The sequence below is a fragment of the Lytechinus pictus genome, chromosome 3 (genome assembly GCF_037042905.1).
Source record: "Lytechinus pictus isolate F3 Inbred chromosome 3, Lp3.0, whole genome shotgun sequence".
Lineage (NCBI taxonomy): Eukaryota > Metazoa > Echinodermata > Echinoidea > Temnopleuroida > Toxopneustidae > Lytechinus > Lytechinus pictus.
The window spans coordinates 23,640,151-23,662,013 of record NC_087247.1 but is presented as its reverse complement, the minus strand read 5'-3'; the positions used below and the strand labels follow the sequence as shown (position 1 = coordinate 23,662,013).

General features: G+C 35.1%; 1 protein-coding gene across 1 annotated transcript; it reads right to left on the bottom strand.

The window, feature by feature from the left end:
* Nucleotides 1-329: 329 nt before the first annotated feature.
* On the bottom strand, nucleotides 330-19,152 carry LOC129257589 (OTU domain-containing protein 5-A-like). The gene is made up of 9 exons (XM_064096667.1): nucleotides 18,478-19,152; nucleotides 11,063-11,156; nucleotides 9,759-9,823; nucleotides 9,238-9,394; nucleotides 8,601-8,749; nucleotides 7,067-7,258; nucleotides 6,118-6,547; nucleotides 5,460-5,621; nucleotides 330-4,912 (listed from the first exon to the last, which is right to left on the bottom strand). The coding sequence occupies exons 1-9, from the start codon at nucleotides 18,991-18,993 to the stop codon at nucleotides 4,794-4,796; spliced, it is 1,884 nt and encodes a 627-aa protein (XP_063952737.1). The 5' UTR covers nucleotides 18,994-19,152; the 3' UTR covers nucleotides 330-4,793.
* Nucleotides 19,153-21,863: the final 2,711 nt, after the last annotated feature.

Genomic DNA, 21,863 nt, shown 5'->3' with positions numbered 1-21,863 from the left:
TTTCTGGACATTGTTAGATATTGAGCTTTTGTGAAATAAGTCAATAAGTGAGATTTATATTTCGTGACCAATTGACTGTAAACTTTGGCCAGGCAATAGGCAAACCCTGCTAAAATTTGATTAATTTCCTAATGAAAACATGTACATTCACCTGAAACGTATACGTACTTGACACATTCAGGTGAAGTATATACAAGTTTCGATAAGAAAATGAATGGATATACCTATTAATTTTGAAAACCTGAAATGAACTTTGAACTTGACCGTGGGGGGGGGGGGTCGGAGTGCCCTACATGCATCAGAAATCAAGAAACATTCCGCAATCGATATTATTAATCATTTTAATACATTTATTTATTGATGATTCACAAAATCATGCTTAAGAACCATGACTATGGATGTTCTACTTTTGAATAAAAAGAAAACATTTAGTGTTTAGTATCATGTGTAATATTCACAGCTAAAGGCAAAACCTCACTTGGCCACATAACTTTACAAAAAAATACATAGGCTCATTTATACCTTCATAACATATATCTTTTACAAAACACAAAACCATGTTGATACATATTCTCTTGTGCTATCCAACAAAAATAATTGAGATTAACAAGGAATAACTATGGTTCCATTGGAGAAATTACCTTTTACATAAAAATCACAACATATTTATTTTACTTTAAAATATTCAAAAATTAGTAACCATCCATTATCTGATATTGCAACTAATAAATCATTCTTCCAACCACCATGTGGAAACAAATGTTTTCTGAAAATAATTCCATCTCAGAATACAAAACCCAAACAAGTCCTAATGCCATAACCCAATGTCAAATGGTGATTAACCATGTGGATTTAGTACACTTGAAGAAATCTGACATGATCTGAGGCATAATTTATGTGACAAACATCGCACTGGGCATCAATGGATACTTTCAAATAAATGAATCAAACCATGCCTCTTTACAAATGTATTAATGTAATACATTTGTTTTTGTGTTTGTTTTACAGCATCATAAAGAGAAGTTTTGCACTGATCAAACTACACAAACGTTTATAAGAAATACAAAATAAATAAACTGTAAAATTAATAGTTGCCTCTTTCTGAATTGCTCTCTGAATTAGGTCTTTGAAATATAAATAAAAGTTTGTTAGAATATGAATCTCAAAGAGGTTAATCTGATATATATAAATGTTATACATGTATACGGCTCTCATATTCATAAATTTGACTAGCATATTCTTAACAAGGATAAGATGTATACTTCTCTAATCGTGAAGTGTTTTAAGATTACAAAATAATTCAGTACACATATCATGACCTTTAAAATGGATGAGATACCATGTATATCTTCATTTGGCTATTCTGTGATAACTCATTAAATAATATATTTCTTATGCACAAACACACATGTGGTAATAAATTGAATGAAATAGGATGGAAATAACCCCAAAACTAACTTACAAGTGGAGAAATGCCATTTAGAAGCAATTAAGAAACTCACACCATTTTGGTGCTAATTCATTAATAGACCCTTTGTCTACTATAAACCAATGATATAAGCTTTCAAATCCTTGGAAAAATACTATAAACATATGTTGAAAAAATGTCCAGCATCGGTTACTGGTATGATATTTCCATTAGGTTACAATTGCAGACACGTCATAAAGTAAAACCAGACAGCTTTCTTGAACAATTACTTATCCTTTTTCTTTCACACAAAAAAAATTGATACTAAAAAAAAAAAAATTCTCAGATGCCCTACTTCAATGGCTCTTCATCTTTTTGTATCACAACTGTAAAAAAAAAAAAAATCAAAAAAATTTCAAGTTTCTGAGTATCAAGAACTAGAATCTATCACATCATTTGACAGCAGCAACCTGAAATTCTGAATTTCAATTTCAGAATGAAAACATCCATTGAAAGACGAAAGTAAAAATTACATGCAAAAAAAAAGAAGCAATAGGATGCTTCTTTTGCAGCAAAACTATGGTATAACAACAATATTTTTTTGTCACAAATAAAGACTTTTTCCAGATTTATGACGATATCATAAAGATAAGGAAATAAATTTAGCAATATCAAAATGTATGGCAGATCACTGAGGTTTTCAATGTCACACTACATGTATTCATGCATTGACAATCATCAATATGTAATACTAATAAAAGGAATATAACACATTGCTAATACTAGCACGCTAATACTAGCACTTCATACTACCCGCAGTTTTTAATCAAGAAGCATTCTCGATGAAAATGACTTCCACACTGGGTTAAAACAGGTGTTTTATAAATCTATCATGTGGCAAATGTATTTTTAACTCATTGTTAAATCATGTTAAAAAAATGCCAACTAGTCATATGGTTTTACAAAGTCGTAATGTGATATGTGCATGATGAAAAATATATATTGAATTTTTTTTCAAGACATAACAGACTCTTTCTGTGACAGACAATGAAATTAGAATTCGGATCATGCACTTTTCTTTTTTTTTCAATAAAGGGAAACTAAAGAAACAATTGTGTCAGCAGATTTCAAAATTCACCCTTAATAAATTTGACTCCAACAAACATGTATCATATCTACAATAGATTGGATTATTATCACTTCACTTCTTTGTTGGTGCTGCTATTTTGAGGGGAATATTTTTATAAGAATCTCTACCCCATCTAAATTTGTCTTTTCTACATCTCTGTGTACATGGTCATCCAAGAAGCTAGTGAGGCATTTTAAAGAAAATGATTAAACCACAAGATTTCATAACCACCCTACAAAATAAATGAGAATATTTTCACACACTGCAAATTATCTATGCATGCTTTAAAAAGATGTTGTTTAGTTGTTGCAGAGGTGGCACTTTGGATATTCAACTTCTTTGTCACTGAGAATGAAAATCACAACATACTGTATATTGAAATTAGATTTGTAAAATACAAACATTGAGTCTTGTACCTGGGTCTCCTTCAAAGCAATAGTCGTGTAAAAAAAAAAAGACCACTGAGCATTCCCTTTCTGTGAATATGTGTGCCATCCATGTGCACATTCTATTTCAAAAAGCTTGCCACAGAAATCATCAGAGCATTACATAGACTATGACAATTGATGAGTTAAAATTTGAAAAGATTAGGAAAGCAAAAAAATAAATGATTTTCATGGGTGGTTTCATGGAATTTTGACAGTATGAGACCTCTTATAATCAGTTTTATGCTAATGATCCTCTAGTTACCTCACTCGTCATAACCTTCAAAGAAAACATAGTTGAACCTGACTTTAAATTTTAATACTTTGGTATGAAAGGTTTAACTTAACTTTCCAATTTAATAAAATTCTAATGTAAGTTTGGGCAAATTTCTTTACAATATTTCCAAGATTGAACAAATAACAATGTATTTGGTAATCATTTCACATTCTGACATTGTCTGCCTCCTCCTGTACACAATTTATTCCTTACATGATCACATGGAAATGAATGCAATAAATATACTGATTTCATGCAAATTTGATGGATTATGATTGAAGAGTTAAGAGCAATCCAGGATTCGTAGCATCACTGTCACACATAAGATACATATCTAAATTTTTTCCAGACTATCATCTGTTTTTGTTTGACCGACCATGCTGGTTTGAATGCTTTCTTGTTTTCATCGATTTTGTTTCTTTTTATGGTACTATTTCTCCTTTCCGTGAGAGTCTGCACTTTCTACATCCTTTGGGATTTCTATTACTTTGTTTTGGTTGTGCGGGACAATATCTTTTCGAGGGAACCTCAGTCCATCTCAATTCACAGGATTTCTTTTCAGTCATATATATGCAAAAATATATAAATGTACAGCCCTTGTCAATTGAATTCAACCTGTAGGGGAAACAGGTTTGACAGTATCATCAGAGTTCCCTATAAATCAATACTACACCAATAAACAATCGCATGAAGGACTGAAACAATAGCAAGATCATAATTTTATTTGGGAAATGATAAACAAGCATGTACGTATATCGTAGCCCTAAAGCAACCAGGGGATGGGGGTAATTATCCCCAACTTTTTCCGCAACATTTCCGCTGGGGGTGAATTTTTTGGCCATAGAACTGTAAAAGCCCGGCCTGGTTAGAATTGACCACTAAATACAAATTTCTAGTTGCAGCTAAAGTGAAAGCTCTATAAAAACAAGTAAAGTATGAAAATGCATAACATGGAAACTACAAACATGAATTCAAAATGTAAACAAAAATTATGTGTGATAATCAGTTTTTAGTATCATGGTAATAAAAGTTATAATAACAAGTGATAAAAATGGAAGAATTCATTCATTTAATCATTATAAACATAAAAAAGAACAGTCTGCACAAAGCCAGCTGTTAGTCTGCAGCTAAAAAAAGAAGATATAACCTATAGATCAGCTTCTGATAATACCATTCCCATTGATATGCTTATATTGCTTGTAACTTGGTCCATTCGCTTTACAGCAAGATATTTGATATTATTTTGTTTCTCTTGATAGTATGTTAATTGTCAAAATGGTCTTCTTTTATAATCCTCTTGATGACTATGACTCAAACTGCAGTGTGATTCCAGTACCATTTCAATTCAACAAATAAGGAAAAATGAGAAAAACCATAACCAGAACTAACTAAATATAAACAAATAAAACTAAAATAGGGGCAACAGTGAAGATATGTTCTATGACATTGGAAACACGAACAGGCTCTAATGTATGTTGACGGAGTGGGGAAGTTGGCTAGCCATAAATCAGTGTTTGAAAGAGATGTGAGTGAAATGAGACATGGTCTTCCAGGTCAACTGTCTGAGTCGGTGTCCTTGTGAGTGCTACGTATGAGGGTGTCTAGGTACTCCTGATGAGATTGGGCAAGAATTGAGGCTAGGATCGCATCCTCAGACTCCCATTCAGATATACCTACAAACAGCAAAGATCAGTTTAAAATAAAATAAAATTAGCAATTGAAGTCCACATGTACAAGATGCAGGAGTGTAGGGAATTAAAATGGAAAGAACATGCAAGTTTCTCTGCTAATTCAAAACTCTTGAAACAATAGACAAACTATAAGAAATTTGACTTTGAAGAGGTAAATCAATTATGTTTGCACAATCTAATGTGCAAATTGTTTTGACGTAGGCTATTATTTGACTTATAAAAGAAAAGTTACATGATAGTTCCATTTACAAATGAATTTAGAGGCAGATATAACAGAAAACACTCAAGTACTAGTATATTTTTTAAGGAATGTCATACAGATAATAGGATAAATGACATTGGCTTTATCAAATGTAAATGCGAGGTAGAAAGGATCTCACAGTAGATAAAAATTTACATTGGCAAAGACAAATACATAGTCAACTGCTGGCTTCTACATATACAATATATTTCACTACACCAATTAGAAAATATAAATGTATAATATCTGCATTTAATCTCACTGGCTGCTGATATAATCTTGACTCACCAAACTCTTCTGGTGGTATATCTTCCATCCTTCCACCTGTTCCGGTAGATTTACTCGATGGATTGTAGCCACTAGGACCTGCCTTGGGGCTAGCTGTGTCCCTAGCATGGGCGCCTTGTGGAGAAGCTGGATTTGAGATGTGACCACTTGTCGTTGGACGATCTGTTTCAAAATAATGGATGGGGGAGGGGTGTTTAAAACAACCGGTGGAGCGCCTCTGGCAGTCTCACCTGCATTACGCGATTCAATATAGCAGCAGTGCTGACTTTGAAAACTACTACAATATAATTATTCACAAAAAACACATTTCAAAAAATGATACAATACTACGTTCATTGACCCTAAATGACATTTGACCTTGATCATGTGACCTAAGACTTGTCAGTGATACTTGATTACCCCTATGTTCATATTTTATTAACTATATCGAACATGGCCGAAGTTCATTGACCTTAAATGTCCTTAGACCTTGTGACCTGAAACTCAGGCAGGATGTTCAGTAATATTAGATTACCCTTATGGCCAAGTTTCATGAACTAGGTCTATATACGTTCAAAGTTATGATGACATTTCAAAAACTTAACCTGATGATGCCAAACTCACTGTCAGAAAAGTGACTCCTACATGTTAATCAGAAACAAACACTTTATTTTCTCACCTGCTTTTGAGACAACCTGTTGTTGCTGCTGTTGCTGTTGAGCCTTCTTCTCCGCATTCCTGCTCCGAATTGAATTTGGTGATAGCGGTCTTAACCTTGCTGCCTCAAGTCTCTCAGGACTGTTTGGTCTGGACCCACTGCCACTTCCCCTGTTCCTTGGCGATAGACGTCCACTGGGATGGTGGGGGTGGTGCGGAGAGACCAGATGACCACTCTGATGGTGTGGAGTGACCAAGTGACCACTGGAGTGATGACCACTCAGTGCATGATGAGAGCTGGGGTGTTTTCCACTGGGGTGCTTTCCACTTGGGTGTTTGCCACCAGAATGATGACTACCTTTGCTACCACCACCAGATGTTTGGTTGGCCTCACCCCACCATCCTGGGGGAGAGTCAGGAGGTGCAGAACTACAGGTGGCCGTTGCAGGGAGCTACAAGTTTAGTATAAAAGGAAAAAACATGTTTCCTACCAGCTGAAGATTCACAATGTTTTTTTATGTACCACAACACATATTTTCCAATAGACCTCTGTGACCTTTTAAATTCATTTTCATCTAAATATTTAGTTGAATTTGAAATCATATCTTTCCTATATATACACCATCCTCTTTCATATAAACAAGACCTGTCATGAAATTAAACAATTACCAGTAAACATGTGTGAATTTAGTTTCTGCTCCTTCCCACCTGAAGGTGTAAAAAAAAATTGAAAGGAAATTCCAGTTGGATATGTATACGATAATATATACCTAACCATTTCTGTGCATAGTGCAAGTACTTCTAGGGGGAAATTAAATCTCAATCTCACACTAGAGGGACTAGATACAATATTTGGTACATACATCAAACACTCGACTGTTTGGGTTCTGCATCACCATAATCTTAGTTTCTCCAATATACAACTTGAGGAGACTACTGATTATTGAAATAAAATAAAGAAATATACATACTGCTTTCTTCTGTGCTCTTTTCTCATTGTCTTTCAGCCACTGAACAAAGGATTCCCTGGCGACTTGTTCTTCGATGGCTTCATTGGTAGCCTCCCAGTCAGTAGCTAGCAGTTTATCCTGTAACATTGTCTGCTCAATGGCAGACTTCTCTGATATATGAATGGCTTCTCGCATCAGAGTCTTGTCTGCCAGCTGGGAATAGAGTGAGAAAGTGCATGAATATAGTTACAAATGACTTTGAAATGTCTTACGGGGCACAGACTTTTGGGCATGATCCACTTTTAATCTAGTTCAGTTAAACAAGTTAAAGAAAGGTAAACTACCCTTTTACAAAGCCCATAGATGGAGACTCACAAGACTCTCCAAGCCAGCACCGATCCACCCGAGTACCTATTAAGCTAAAGCTGGGGTGGATCGGTGCAAAGTTGAGTCTCCCTTTATGAGCTTTGGGAAAGGCCGCTTCCTTCTAAAAGGGGCCAAACTGGACATGTACTTTCAATCATGTAAGATTCACAAGTCTAATAAGTGAAAGTGTAGTATCAGGCACACATTCTGTACCCAGGTTACACTTCAACCATGGCCTTTTAGAATGTGATTTGATAATGGATAGTCAAATGTGACAAAATTGTTCAAACAATTGAGAACCGTCTGGCAATGATTACTACAATAACTTCTTTACCACTGAAGTACAAGGAGTGAATGTAGTATACATATGAAATATACAAGGTAAACATGTTTGGACATATTCAGCTTTCCATAATTAAAACACAAACTAAGACCATTGCTTAAGACTTTGTAAGATCACCCTCCCATCAAGTTGATTGAAAAAAAAAAACAGACAAGTTGGAGAAGTGCAAATTTGAAGATGAAAAACAATCAAAGAAAAAATATGAAATTATTGAAGTTTTGATTTTGTGGTGTCACATGCAAACAGTCGCCCCTTAGATCATGTAATGTAAACTGCATAAATTCACATTTATAAAGGATTTACATGTATGATTACTGTTTCTTACACGATTCATAGAGAAAAACATTTTCAGTTCTCATTTGAAACAATGTGTCAGAAGATGGTAGAATGAAATTGTGTAATGCTTTGCATGTGACACCACTTCAAGGCATTTAAGATCCATAATTATGTTAAATATATTCAGAGATGGATTTTCGCCAAACTTCTATAAAAAGTTTTCTCATGTTTCTGTTTTATATCAAAATACACTAGCTGTAAGCTTATACTTCCCATCAGGTTTAACTTCCCCTTTAACATATTGTTTTATTAATTGCAATGGAGACAGAGTGCATTCTTCACACCATATTGACATTCATTAACAATTTTGCATTTAAAATTAAATACTGCCAATTTTATTTTCATCTAATTAGGCTTGTGAAGACACGAAAAACATTCTCAAAACAAAAAGCTTATATCAAGATAAGAGATAAAATGTGGGCAGCTTGTCAAGAAAATTTGAGCATTCAACTTGGAGAGTAAAATGTCTAAAAATAAAGGGTGGATTGATAGTCACAGCTAGCTACCTACCCCAGGCACAAATGAGGGCATGCCTAAACCAACTCCTACTGTAGCCTTGTGCGGGTTGACAACAGAGTTGTAATGAACATTACGATGGTAGCTCACACGTATAGGATCATTGTCCGTCTTGTTCAGGGTATGAAATGTGTTGATAGGTTCTGAAAATGAATATACGATTGATTTTATAAGGTGATTTCAAATAAAGGTTAGGAAATTAATAATATTTCATGTCGGTATTAATTATACATCAGTCCTTAATTCGAGAACTGTCTTTAAACAGAAAAAATTATTCTTTTAAAAGAAGTTATAAGCATTTAATTGTATGTAATTGTTTACGGTAAACAGGAAGGAAAAGGGAACTTTGAGCAACTGTCTGTAAGTAACCAAACTGCAATATCCTGCCTAATTAGTTGACTTTCAAAGAAAAGGTTCATAATATCTTACCACTAAGATCTTTCTTACGAGAGGCTTACATTTTACGCTTTACTTTCCTTTGCAAAAGTTACTAATGAAATTTCTAGTCTCATTAAATCATACATGTATCTAAGTATGCAATAGACTTCAAGACTAGTCTCTACATAACAAAAAATCTCAAATGAATTCAGTACAACAGATTGGACTACACCATCGACGATAAACAACATACCTGTACTGTACATGTAAACCTCTATGTTGCGATTGTACATCTCTGACAAGGCTTGCATCTCTACATGGTTACCATGACAACTGTCTAGCCGCTTACGCCCAATGTAAGTTGGAAAATCCTCAGTGATGAATTGTGAGAAGTAATCTGCATTTTTTGTCTGTAAACAAACAGAATAATTCATTTAGAGAAAGAAAAAAAAATAGAAATCAACCAACAAACTTACATGTATTCTGATGCTGTTTCAACAACTGTTTGGATAAAATGCAGTTAATGGTCCATGCAATTGTGTGTAATTGACTAGCGGTAAGCTACATATTATTTTAAATATGTACCCTTTGCAGAACTGTACATTTAGGCTAATTTAATGATAAAAAACATATATATAAATGTGTACATGTATGTATTCGTTCTAGGGCATTTTGGAAATAAAATTTTAACACTGTTATGAAACTGTTATGAAAAAACGAACTTTTTCAACAAAATATATATGTTTTTTACTATCTATTTGACATTGTTCTCACCATGTAGTCCATACAGTGCCCACGTACAATTGCATGCCAATCCTGGTCTCCATAAACCTGATCAGCTGTGATTAAAAGAAACAAAAAGTGCCACAGGGCAGTAGTAATCATTAATCAAGAATGAGGACCGACATTGATAAGTATAAAGAGTTATAAACAGCATAAAATGCTGAAGAAATAATTTCCATTATTTCAAAGAGCATACTATTATTAGCAGAAAAAAAATGAAACTATAAAAAAAATAACCAAAAATTATTGAAGGATTTACTTTATTTTGGCACCTCAGCTGTTTCTTAGTTCAAGAGTGGTTGATCTTATGATTATCATTGTGATAACCATGTTTGGCGATTGCATCAAAATGTGCACTGCAAAAGCTATAAGCAGCAATTCATGTAGCTTGATATATGTAAATTACATGATTTATGTCACACTCAAATTTTAAGTACAGCCATGACCAAGCAAAACCCATTGAACATTTAATTTCAATTGAATTTTTTAACTGCCTATACAGTGCGTCCCAGAAATAAGGAAAGCAGGATTTCCATGTCTTTTCTTCAAAGGCAAATTAATTATGATATCTAATTTACATAATCATATAATTCAATTATTCCTCTTTATTTATGAGCAAGATGAGTTTGAAAATGATATGTCAAACTCGGTTGTGCAGAAATACTGGACAAGATTGGTTCATGATACAACGAACGTGCTTTTATATTCGACGATTGGCTCATTAGCATTTCTTTTGTATTCTTTGTGAAGAAACTCTCACTGATCCCTGAAATAAAGGATTCAGATTCACACGTGAGTTTCTGCGCAAATCGTTTCTGATATGCCTCAGTATTTATTGTTTGTAATCTGCCATGTGTGAACGATTTGCGAAGGTGTTATTTCAAATATAGAGATGAGATTCCACCCTTGTCACAAGTATCAAATTTATATAGTAAAAACATATTTAATAATTGTGAAATCCATCTCTGAAAACGAGTTTCCTTTTTTTGTGGGACGCACTGTATAATTTATGTCATTGGGTATCCCCTCTAGTGTGTCTTAGAAAACATGACTCTCCTCCCCTATTAGCTTACTACATATATGTGATGAAGTCACATAAGAACAGGGCAACAGGTGGAGGGGGGATGGGGGGGGGGGTAAGCAAGCATGACAACAGCTACATTAAGCTTTCCCTAAAACTGTATATCATGACCTTACATCAAATGAAATAATGCATTTAATAATAAGAAAATGAAAGTGATGAAAAAGTTACTTGATTAATCTAAATGAACACTTAAAAAGCGGGTGACTCTTACCAACTGATCTGAATAGACAGGCTCCATCAGGAACCATGATCTTGATGATGAAACCTTTCTTCTCCTTCAAAGCTCGGGCAAACCGTTCTTCAATCTAATGTAAGCAATGAAAAAGAAAAATAATAGTAAATTCATCTTCATGTAAACAAGAAAGAGAAATAAAATTAATACTAAATAGGTTCATTATTGCGGATTGAAATAATCGCTAGAGGGTATTCATTTGTCTCGCAATCTACTATGGTCAACAAGGAAATTCGTGATCACTCTCGCAAAAAGTGTTCACTGGCTTTCTAGGAAATTCGTGATCACTCTCGCAAAAAGTGTTCACTAGCTTACAAGTTCACGAGCTTTCGAGTGCCGCTGCAACTCTTTATCAAGTGACGAAAATTATCTGATGACGTACTCTATTTATACTAATCTCCAGGACCGTACGCACGAACGCGAGAACAATAGAAATAAAATTCTTTCAAAACCAAATAACAGTCTGTAGAGACTGTAGATACTGTCCATAAGTTGAAACATCGCCTACAGTGAAGGTCAAAAGATATTTTTGCAGACCAGAATATGCAAAACATGTGTAAGTACAATGTGTACATGTGAGTCAAGTTTTGCCAAAGTCAAACAGATCTCTGCAATACTTATACCCCTTTCATAAACCCATCCTCCAATTAGCCGCCTAAGAGTAATACGGATAATTCAATAAAATATGCGTTCACAAACTCCGAAAATAATACGCGCTATTTTTACGAGCGCCTGTCCTGAAAAATGCAGATAATCGTCATGACAACTGCACACGCCCCCTCCGATACGGTTGTGTTGGAAAAGGGTGACCTTGTGACCGCACCATGGCAATTATCCGCATTATTTGGAAATGCGTTCATAAAGTCAAAATCTTGTCCCGATGCCGCTATTATGCGGATAATTGCAGCATCAAAATAATGCGGATAACTCTGGTCCTCCTCCGATTTTATGACCAAATTATGCTGCTATTAGCCGCATAATTGGGTTTATGAAAGGGGTATTAGTCAATAGTGGTCCTACCATCCGAAGAGATTAAAAAATTTAATGCAAATTCTATATATTTACAGATCTATATGAACAAGATTCAACATTTGATTTATATTTTTCATTTAAAGCATGTAATGTAATTGAGCCATTGTTTTTAAAGTTGAATTAAGAAGACGATTCCAAATATTGAGATATTTACATTAATAGCAACCTTACAACCCCCAAACACTAATAGGTGATTCGACCCCCCATTTTCTTTTTTCAAAATAGTGAATTTGAACGATTTATCCCTACCCATTTTCCCTGAGTTCGCTCCTGCAATGCCTACCGAGACGGGTGTTCTTTGAGTGTGACGTCACCGGGGGGTATTCGGTCCCGGTGTAGTAAACAAGGCAGTGCCGTTTTGTGTACTATGCACGTACTCCTTCATATGGAATAACTGCAGTTGAAGTTGTATCTGCGAGCCATAGAACTTGCAAAGAGGAAATGATTAAAATATTTGTGGCCGTACTATTATTCCAAATATGTGAATTCCCTCAGAATGATACCATAGACCCTAAAGGAATAATTTCAAGGTGAATAATATGAAATTTGATCGAGATCTTCTCACCAGTCGATAACGTAGCAGACGTGTTATTATGACATATTTATCCGCGTGTGACGCGGCTCTTGCAAAAAAAACACAGTTGGTTGCGGAATTGCTTTGTGCCGACCGGCCGCCCGCTCCGGCGCAGCTAGCTGTCGAGCTACCGTACCGTTCTTGTTGTCTTCAACCATAGAGATGTATACTAATTACTATATATCTTTCTGTCTTCAACTCACTTCCGAATTGCGTTTGTATGTGTGACGGTGACCCCTAGCGTAATTAAATATAGAAAACAACTCAGAAGGCCGAGAAAGAATACTATACGTTTGGTTCAAGATTGTTCTGTGGAATGAGCTATGAGTGGAAATGATCCAGAGGATATAAAAGTGGAGTCAAAGACAAAAGAAAAGAAGAAAAAACGCCAGGGGATCGCTGCACGGCCATGAACTAAGTCGACATACCAGACCATAACAGTACACTCAATGCCTGGGTGTTGTGTGTACTAGTATTATGCGTTCAGCGCGCGCTGAGCTAGCCGCCGGAATTACTTTCCAGCTACTCACTTGATTGAACATCGTGATAAAATAAATGAGAAATAATGAAAATATCATTCAATAACTCACTGTTTGCTATCTTACATCATGATTGAAGAGTTCATGGTGGTTATTCATACTGTTTTTTATACAGGGAAAGTAAAGATTTGTACATATCAGTCCTATTTGTTTGATTTGAGTTGCTTTGAAAAAAAATTGTAAAATATCTTTCTCTCTCTGCATAGCATTTCTGTATGACATTCAGGCACCTCTTATACTAAATTCCCCCCGGTGACGTCACACTCCGAGTGACTTTTCTGTACACTCGTCTCTCGGGCTCTGACAGGTGGCTAATTTCTTAGACTTTCAAAGCAAAATATCGAGAAGGCAGAGGATTATTGTGACATGCTATGTGTTTGAACAACTTATATATACTATATATTGTATGTAGAACCTATATTTATGGAAACTCACCCCCTTCTTAATTCAACTTTAAATCAAATATAAAGTATACATATATTCAAAGGTCAAGAGCAACTCAACATGACTCCAAAAGCTTATAGGGAAAATTAAACATACATAAGTAGCACTAAAGTTTTAGTGAACTTGGATGTAAAGTAAGATAATACACTTTTGCTTATTTACACTACCAATTATGCACCACTAAGGCAGGATTCAATTATGATAAGTCCCAATAGACTTATTACTTTTTTTTTACTTTATTTTATAAATTATCTTATTTACAAATTAGATTTTTTGAATAATTCAACAATGCATACTGTACAGTCATTTACATGTACATGTAACTCAATTTGATTTTAATAGCCTATGTAAAATCTTCATAAAATATTTATTGTGATTTTATTTAATATCCTTTCCTCAACAGTTTATAACATATATACTTAAGGAAGTCTTATAGACATACACACATAAAAGACATTGAGTGTCATCATCAACTCCCTTTAATAGTCGACCCTCATTTGCATCCAGGCCACCGTATGTTTTGAGAAAATAAAATGTTTGAACTTTCTTATTGTACATCTGATTTTAATCAAAGTTCAACATAAACTCCCATAGCCTATTTTGAATTTTCTCCAGTAATTTTTTTTTTCAAATTAACTTGTCATCTGAAATTATGCATTATTGCAGCTAATAATGCATGACTGATCACAGTTTGAGACTAGGTGAAAATAAAGGCTACACTTTCCTCTTTCATACGATATAAAATTTATTACCAAGGTTAGTAATTTTTCTTTTTCATTTTCAAGCATATTTCATCTTCTCGTTTTACAATGTTGTTAATATTACACTTGTGCTTGGGACACCAATTAAATGTACAGTATGAAGGAGGGCCCCATGTCTACACACCTACCATTGTTTTCCCACCATTTTGAGTCACATCTTTTAATGAATATTGTATTGCATGTGTAAAGTTTGTGGTCGTCACGTATCTTCTTTTGCTAGAATCGTGCAGATAAGTGTATGCGCAGACTCAGGGGACCTTACTATACAAGTATATCCAATGACTTTTCTTTTATATTCAAGGGTAATATCACTATTCTACAGTGCACAGGTCTACATATTGCGGTTATAATGGGAAAAGGGTCCTTTGGATTAACTTGTGCTAAAATGACCATCAACTGATTAGTTTTAACAGAGATCCTTGCTGATCAGACCATGCATCGTTACTCACTATGGATGCAATGAGCAAAATTAATATGGTAAAAGCGGCTGTTCCTCACAGCGTGTCCAAACTTTGTACATGTTCATATACATGTAAAAGTAACTTTTGGCAAAGACAGCAAAGCAATAACCTCACCTTTGGAACTGAATCAAGAGGGTGCTTATGTACATGTACAGAGCAGAATTATGGTTACATTTTCATAGTGGCATCATGGCATACATTACACATACTATTGTCTTTATATAATCTGAGCATAGAGTAGCACTTGTTAAAATATGCAAAAAAAATCTCAGTGGTGCCAACATTGGATAACTCGTTGAGAGTGAGACTCCCACAGGCCAATGATATAATTCAGGGGTCAAAATGAGTTAGATCAATAGAAATGCATGCAATTGATGCAAATGAAATAAAATTTTACAGTGAGAAAGGACCAAAATGAGCGAGTCTCACTCTTGATGAGTGAGAGTTGGCAGCCCTGAAATCTGGGGTGGTATTCTGAGATCCATTTTATCTCAGATAAAATAAAATATTTTATCTTCATTAAAATCAGTGAGATAAACTACAATATCCAAAGAGAAACACGGTTTTATATACATGTAGCTCTTTCATCTCATTCAACCAATGGAAATCCATTCTGCAAGGAGGTGTGGCAAAGGGGCAAGATTGCGTCAATTTATTGAATTCAAATGCGCTTACACTAAACACTCGCACATCTTTACATACATGTAGATTTATTTAGAAACAAATGACAATACTCCCATCTTTTTTTTCGATGTCAATATTGCATCATTTCAAAGACAATATTAGTCAAGAAAAAGATCATGAAATAATTCCTAATTCTACAGGAATAATGTTAAGGTGTTACTTGCAATAATATAATTTTTTTTTCATTTTCATTTCAACATTTGGAGGTCATTCACCTAGTAATATTGCTGAAATGAACGTCCCGGAGATAAAGTAACCCCCACCCTATTTTAAGTTTATTTTAAATTTTCTTCAAAGTAACTTGAGCGCAAACACGTCATCCGCATTGCAATGCTTAGATACGTGATGAATATGTCTACGCAAGCACTGGTCTGTCGCTTTTATCATGTTTAGATACGCAAGATCAAATTTATCGGAGATAAAATTTCAAATTTTATCTCAGAGATAAAATGTCATCTCAGAATACCAATATCATTTTAAGATAAAATGACATCAGAATACCGCCCCTGAGGTTTAAAGTTTTATAGCCCAGGGCATAACAACTACCATTACCAAGCTTCCCACTCATGATGGCATGATTTTGTGCTCATTTTATAGCACTTAGTAGTACCCGTATAATATTATGTACATGTAGGCTACATTTTCTTTTTGGTTGATTCATTTTGTATGCAAATTTCACTTTGCTGTAATAGTAGATACTGTAATCATCATTGTGAATTCAAACTCAGGCAATCATTTTGTAAACATGCTATCTTGAAAAAGTAAAGTTTTAAGAAAAATTTGAACCAAACCATGTGTCTACCTGCTTGGACCATTCTGTTTTCTCCTGAACATTACAAGTACAGTACAACTGTGAATTCTATAGACCATGCACATTATCGAGAGAATTTCTGCTCCATGTAAATATGGTACTCCAGAAACCAAATTCTTTGTTGTTTGTTGTGTGTGGGGGGGGGGGGGGCAAGGGGCTTGTTCCATTTTAAAAACATAAATCCCTCGTTTTTCATTGGTGCTCTTTTTGCACCATGCACATGTGTCTTAACCAGAAAATAATACCTTTATTTGTATGTTTGGTTGTATGATTAATGTGCATGCAGTGCACACATATACTCTATTTAGTTTAAAACTAAATTTATAGAAATTGAATTAAATCGTAAGTTTCAAATAATATTTGAAAAAGCAGAAATATTTTGGGGAAAAAAATATCTGTGCGGGCATGACAAGAAAAAAAAAACATCACACGCAATCTGTGAGCAGCTACACACATGTATGGCACACAGCCAATTTTGATGGATCATGCAACTAAATATTTTCTTTTGTTAAAAAATATTCAGTAACCATTTGAGAAAATGGCAAATTTTCACATGGAATTCATATCACAACATACATGTATAGGGGTACTATATACTACTCTACCGCTCATTTCTGACCCATATGAAGTTTTGCTGTACATTTATACAGTGCCAGAATTCTTAATGACAAGTCAACAAGAGGCAAAAAAAATAATCTTCAAATGCCTACATCCAAGGTATCCACGGTTTAAAATAAAAAGAAATAACTAGTAGTAGACTATACATGTAGGTACCTGTTATTTTCAGTAAAGTCCAGGGGCCCTGGAAAGTTTTTTGAAGTGTGGGAGGGGCTTATAGTTATATATGATATGGAGAAAATCATAATTAGGCCCTACAGTCTAGATGGAAATTTTAACTGTTTACATGTTTACCAAAAAAAGGGTGTGGTACTTGTAACACTGTGCTTTCACTAAAACAGTGAAGATCCATATATATCCCACTTGCCTGATTGCAATCTGTGATGACTGTGCCTTATCCGTTTTATTGTAGTGGTGCACAGTTGGTGGTGCATAAGAGCACTTCCCGACACTCTTTCAATAGCTCCACCCCCTCCCCAAGAGAGATTTTGTTTTCACCTATTATTGAAAACTCCAACATTCTAATTGGGCATTGTAAGAAACTTACATGTATGTTCAATTGCAAGGGCAAGGCCCAAGGTCCATACCATGGGGAATGGTGATTTACAATTCAACAGTACGCATACAGTATCTCCTGCTTGATATTGGGACTAACACCACACTTTTTTTAAAGGTCAAGTCCACACCAGAAAATGTTTATTTGAATAAATAGAGAAAAATCAATCTAGCAGAACACTGAAAATTTCATCAAAATTCAGATATAAAATAAGAAAATTATGGCATTTTAAAGTTTCGCTTATTTTTTCACAAAAGAGAGATATGCACAACACAGTGACATGCAAATGAGAGTCGATGATGTCACTCACTATTTTTGTTTTTTATTGTTGGAATTATACAATATTTCATTTTTTTTTAGATTTGACAATAAGGACCAACTTGACTGAACCATATATAGTATAAACAATGCTAATTCCACACGTTCAGGAAGAAATGTTGTTTCACTTGACAATGAGAAAATTAGAATATTTCATATTTCATACAATACAAAAGGAATAGTGAGTGGATGATGTCATCAGTCTCCTCATTTGCATATTGACCAGGATGTGCTTATGACTGTTTTGTGAAATTAAGCGAAACTTTAAAATGTCATACTCAGTCATAGACTCATAACTTTCTTATTTTACATCCAATTTTGATGAAATTTTCAGTGTTTTGCTTGTTGGATTTTTCTCTTTTTATTCAAATCAACTTTTTGTTGGGGTGGACTTGTCCTTTAAAATTGAACATGAGGTTTCTTGTAAAATGTAAGTTGCAACACCAGAGACCCTGCACTGGAGTCTGGCCTCTGCCTCTGGGGCAACTTAAGTCAAATCCATATTTTATTTAAGTGGGGTTACGTTAAAAATTCGATCTAGAAATAAATCTTAAGTCTTTAAGACATTTCTAGTTTCTTTGGACTCTATAATATACCTCTTCTATATTCTCTGTATCTTCTGTATTGTCATCATGCTCATCACCACTATTAACAACATCAGCTTCTTCGTCTTGCTCTCTTTCTCTTGGACTTGGACTTGAGCCTCCTATTTTAGCTTGTGAGTTCGCCGAATTATTTTGAGTCCACGCAACTCCTGCGTGATCATATTCAAAATCGTTGTATTCGTGTTGAGGTGACGACCGGTGCCTCGCCCTTTTGTTGCTTGAATGTCCTCCATGAGAATTTTCCCTCCTTTCTTGAGAATCATAACTAGTCCTTGCATCATGGTTACTCAGTCTATCGTCTCTCTGGTTATTTGCATTCCAACGAGGCGGCGAATTTCTTGATTTTGGCCGTGCTCCTCCCCTCGATTCTCCTGAAGAATGCGATACAGAATGTCCTAAATTATGTGCATGATGGTGATGACTGTTGTGTCCATGATGTTGGTGATTTTCACCGCTTTCTGCGCCCCTTTTCTCCTGTTGAACTTTCTTCTTTGGCAAAATAGTCATTTTGCTATACTCTCACCATTATTATAATTGCATAATGTGGTCTAGAATATGTGAAATTCTGGCTTCAAAATGTCCCTTTCCTGGACGTTTCCTCTGTGGTGAACCAAAACATTAAACTTTATGCTCCTTTATTTACCTAAGATGGCGCCCTATATCCTCGAAATATGACGTCAAAGCAGCTAGCTCCGATTGATGTTGGTCTATGGGGGGGGGGGGGGGGGGGGTCATTTATACAAACAGGGCGGCGGCCGGCGGGGCGGCGATGGACATGATTTGATCAGCTAATTACGAGTGTAATGATGAATTTTTATCTCTTTTTTTGTGGGGGGCGGTGACGTGTCTCCGGTCGTCATTCGAGACGCCATGGTGCTAAAAATTTAATGCTGGAGGTCTTTAAAAAATTTATTTGATTTTTAATAACTTATATTCCATCGGCCTTGTACAACATTTTAATTTTGAAAAATATCAAATTTGTCAATAAGATATTACAATTGATTTTCATTTCCCAAGTAAATCTACCGAAATCTACATTACAATGATTTTGAAATTTCATAGTGAAATAAAAACTTGGTTTGTAGCCTATTATATAGCGAGGGGCGAAGCGCCCAAACGAAAAAAAATCACATATTCAAAATAACCGAAAATATTTTTCATAAACATTTTGTCTATATGTCTACTGCCCATCAGCATGTTATGATAATGGGGCATGAATACAGGCGTTTTGATTAGTACGTGAGCGAGCAAAAAAAAAAAAAAAAAAAAAAAAAAAAAAAAAACACGTTAATTTCAACCGCGATATTTTCACATTTTAGAGTTTTTTACTTCACCCGAACCCCCTTAAAAAATTAACGATGGAATATGGTGACCGGGGAGATAATTTCGAAGTCAAAGCTATCCATAGGAGAACTTTATTATGAACTTCCAGATAACTGTACAACCTGTAGAAAGGCTGCAAAAAACGTTATCCGATATCACTGCCCTGTGCAGCACATCGGTGTCTACATTTACAAAATTTTAATTATCAATTCTTTATTTCGATTCTCTATTTCACAATAGGCAATAGAGAATAGGGTCAACTCTAAACAGAGGTGGCGATGGGGACGGGGGTGATGGCCCCATGAATATATATATATATTTAAACAAGTGTACACCTAGTTACCAATAATAGCATTTCCATTTTATTTGAAAGCAGGATAAAAGAGCATTGTAGATTAAATGCCTTGCTCACGGGCATAGGTGCCGCAGCCGGGGATTGAACCCCGGATTTTCCATGTATAGCCAGGCGCCTAGCTAGCTTATTAGAACACTCGGCCACGGCACCTCCGTTAAAGTTGGGGATACTATGATCCCCCTCCCAATAAATTCGATAACTTGAAAAGTGTATAATATGCAAGGCAAACGTATGTTTGAAAAAACATCGGAAAACACATTATTAGAATGGTCTTTTTTTCGGCGTAGTTCACTCCAAATTCGTTATTATAATTCGATTTTTTTTCAACCCCTCCCCATCTGAAATGTGGATATACACTTTTAACTCTTCATTATATTTGTCTACACAATTTACAAATTTTAATTTTCAATTCTTTATTTTTATTCTCTATTCACAATAGAGTATTGCCTAGTCAAAATTAATAACTCCAAACTGACGTGGCGATCATTGGGGATAGGGGGTGGATGATCGCCCTATATTTTTTGGGGAAACATATCGATTTGCCCCCCCCCCCACCTCCCAATAAATTTGACACCTTGAAACTGTACAATATATTATGCGAGGCAAAAAAGTATGTTTGAAAAAGCTCATCAATAATTCAAGCATGGTTGTTTAAGATTTTAAACACCCGTTTATAATGTTTAAACAACTACTGTGGGATTATTATAGTAAACAGCGTTGTTTAAATTATTTTTAATAGTGTACACTTCTAACTCTTCGTTACACTTGTAACGCTTAATGTTTTAAAGAACCTTATAGCCTCGGTCAGGGAGTATATTGCCAAGGGCGTATAGGGTGCACTGGGCGCACCGTCGTGCACCCTCCACGGAATTTCCGTGGCACCCTCCCGCTGAGGCAAAGGAGTTCCGACACTGGCAAGTAAAAAACGAAATAAATTTGTACCCCTTCTTCTGCTTTCAAGTTTCAACAGCTGATTTTCCAAACTTTTGTTCCACCTCCCAAAAATGTGCACCCCCATACTACTTTAGTTCTACGATTCCCAGGATAAATTATGTGCAAATCCCCATGCTCAAACCAGCTGCACATATGCCCTTGATTGCCATTTTCTCAACATAAAAAAAAACGTATCCTATAAAAAATGACTAAATTCAGAGTCAGTGCTTTCGACAACAAAAAAAAAAAAAAAATTCAATTTTACGAACTTATATCAGATAGTACTCTTATTTACTGTGGTGGTGAATAGGGGGTCAATTTTTAATCTTAAAAAATGCAATGTATATATTTCAGGGGACCACTTACTTGCTATATACTCGCACTTCAAGAGACTTTTTAATGTATTCTGCATTTAGATGTTATTTTGTAATTTTTCGAATTTAAAAGATAAAAAACTTTAGTTTTAGAGCACTTGACAAGGAATTCTGCATTATTTGATATACAAACATCATTATATACGCATATAGGACCAACATATTTCATATATCTATTGTTTTTTCTTCGTGGTCGATTTTTTTTTGGGGGGGGGGCCGGGTTCGAGCATGGCCCAGGGAAGCGGATTTGCTGAAGCATCCTCAAGATTTTTCTGCATGGGGGTGCTTCTAAAATTGAAAATTATTTCCGTAAATTATAATGCGAGCGCGAAACTCGAACTGAAAACTTTTATAGGTTTACCGAGCTGAAAAATTGACATTTTCTGCGCGTT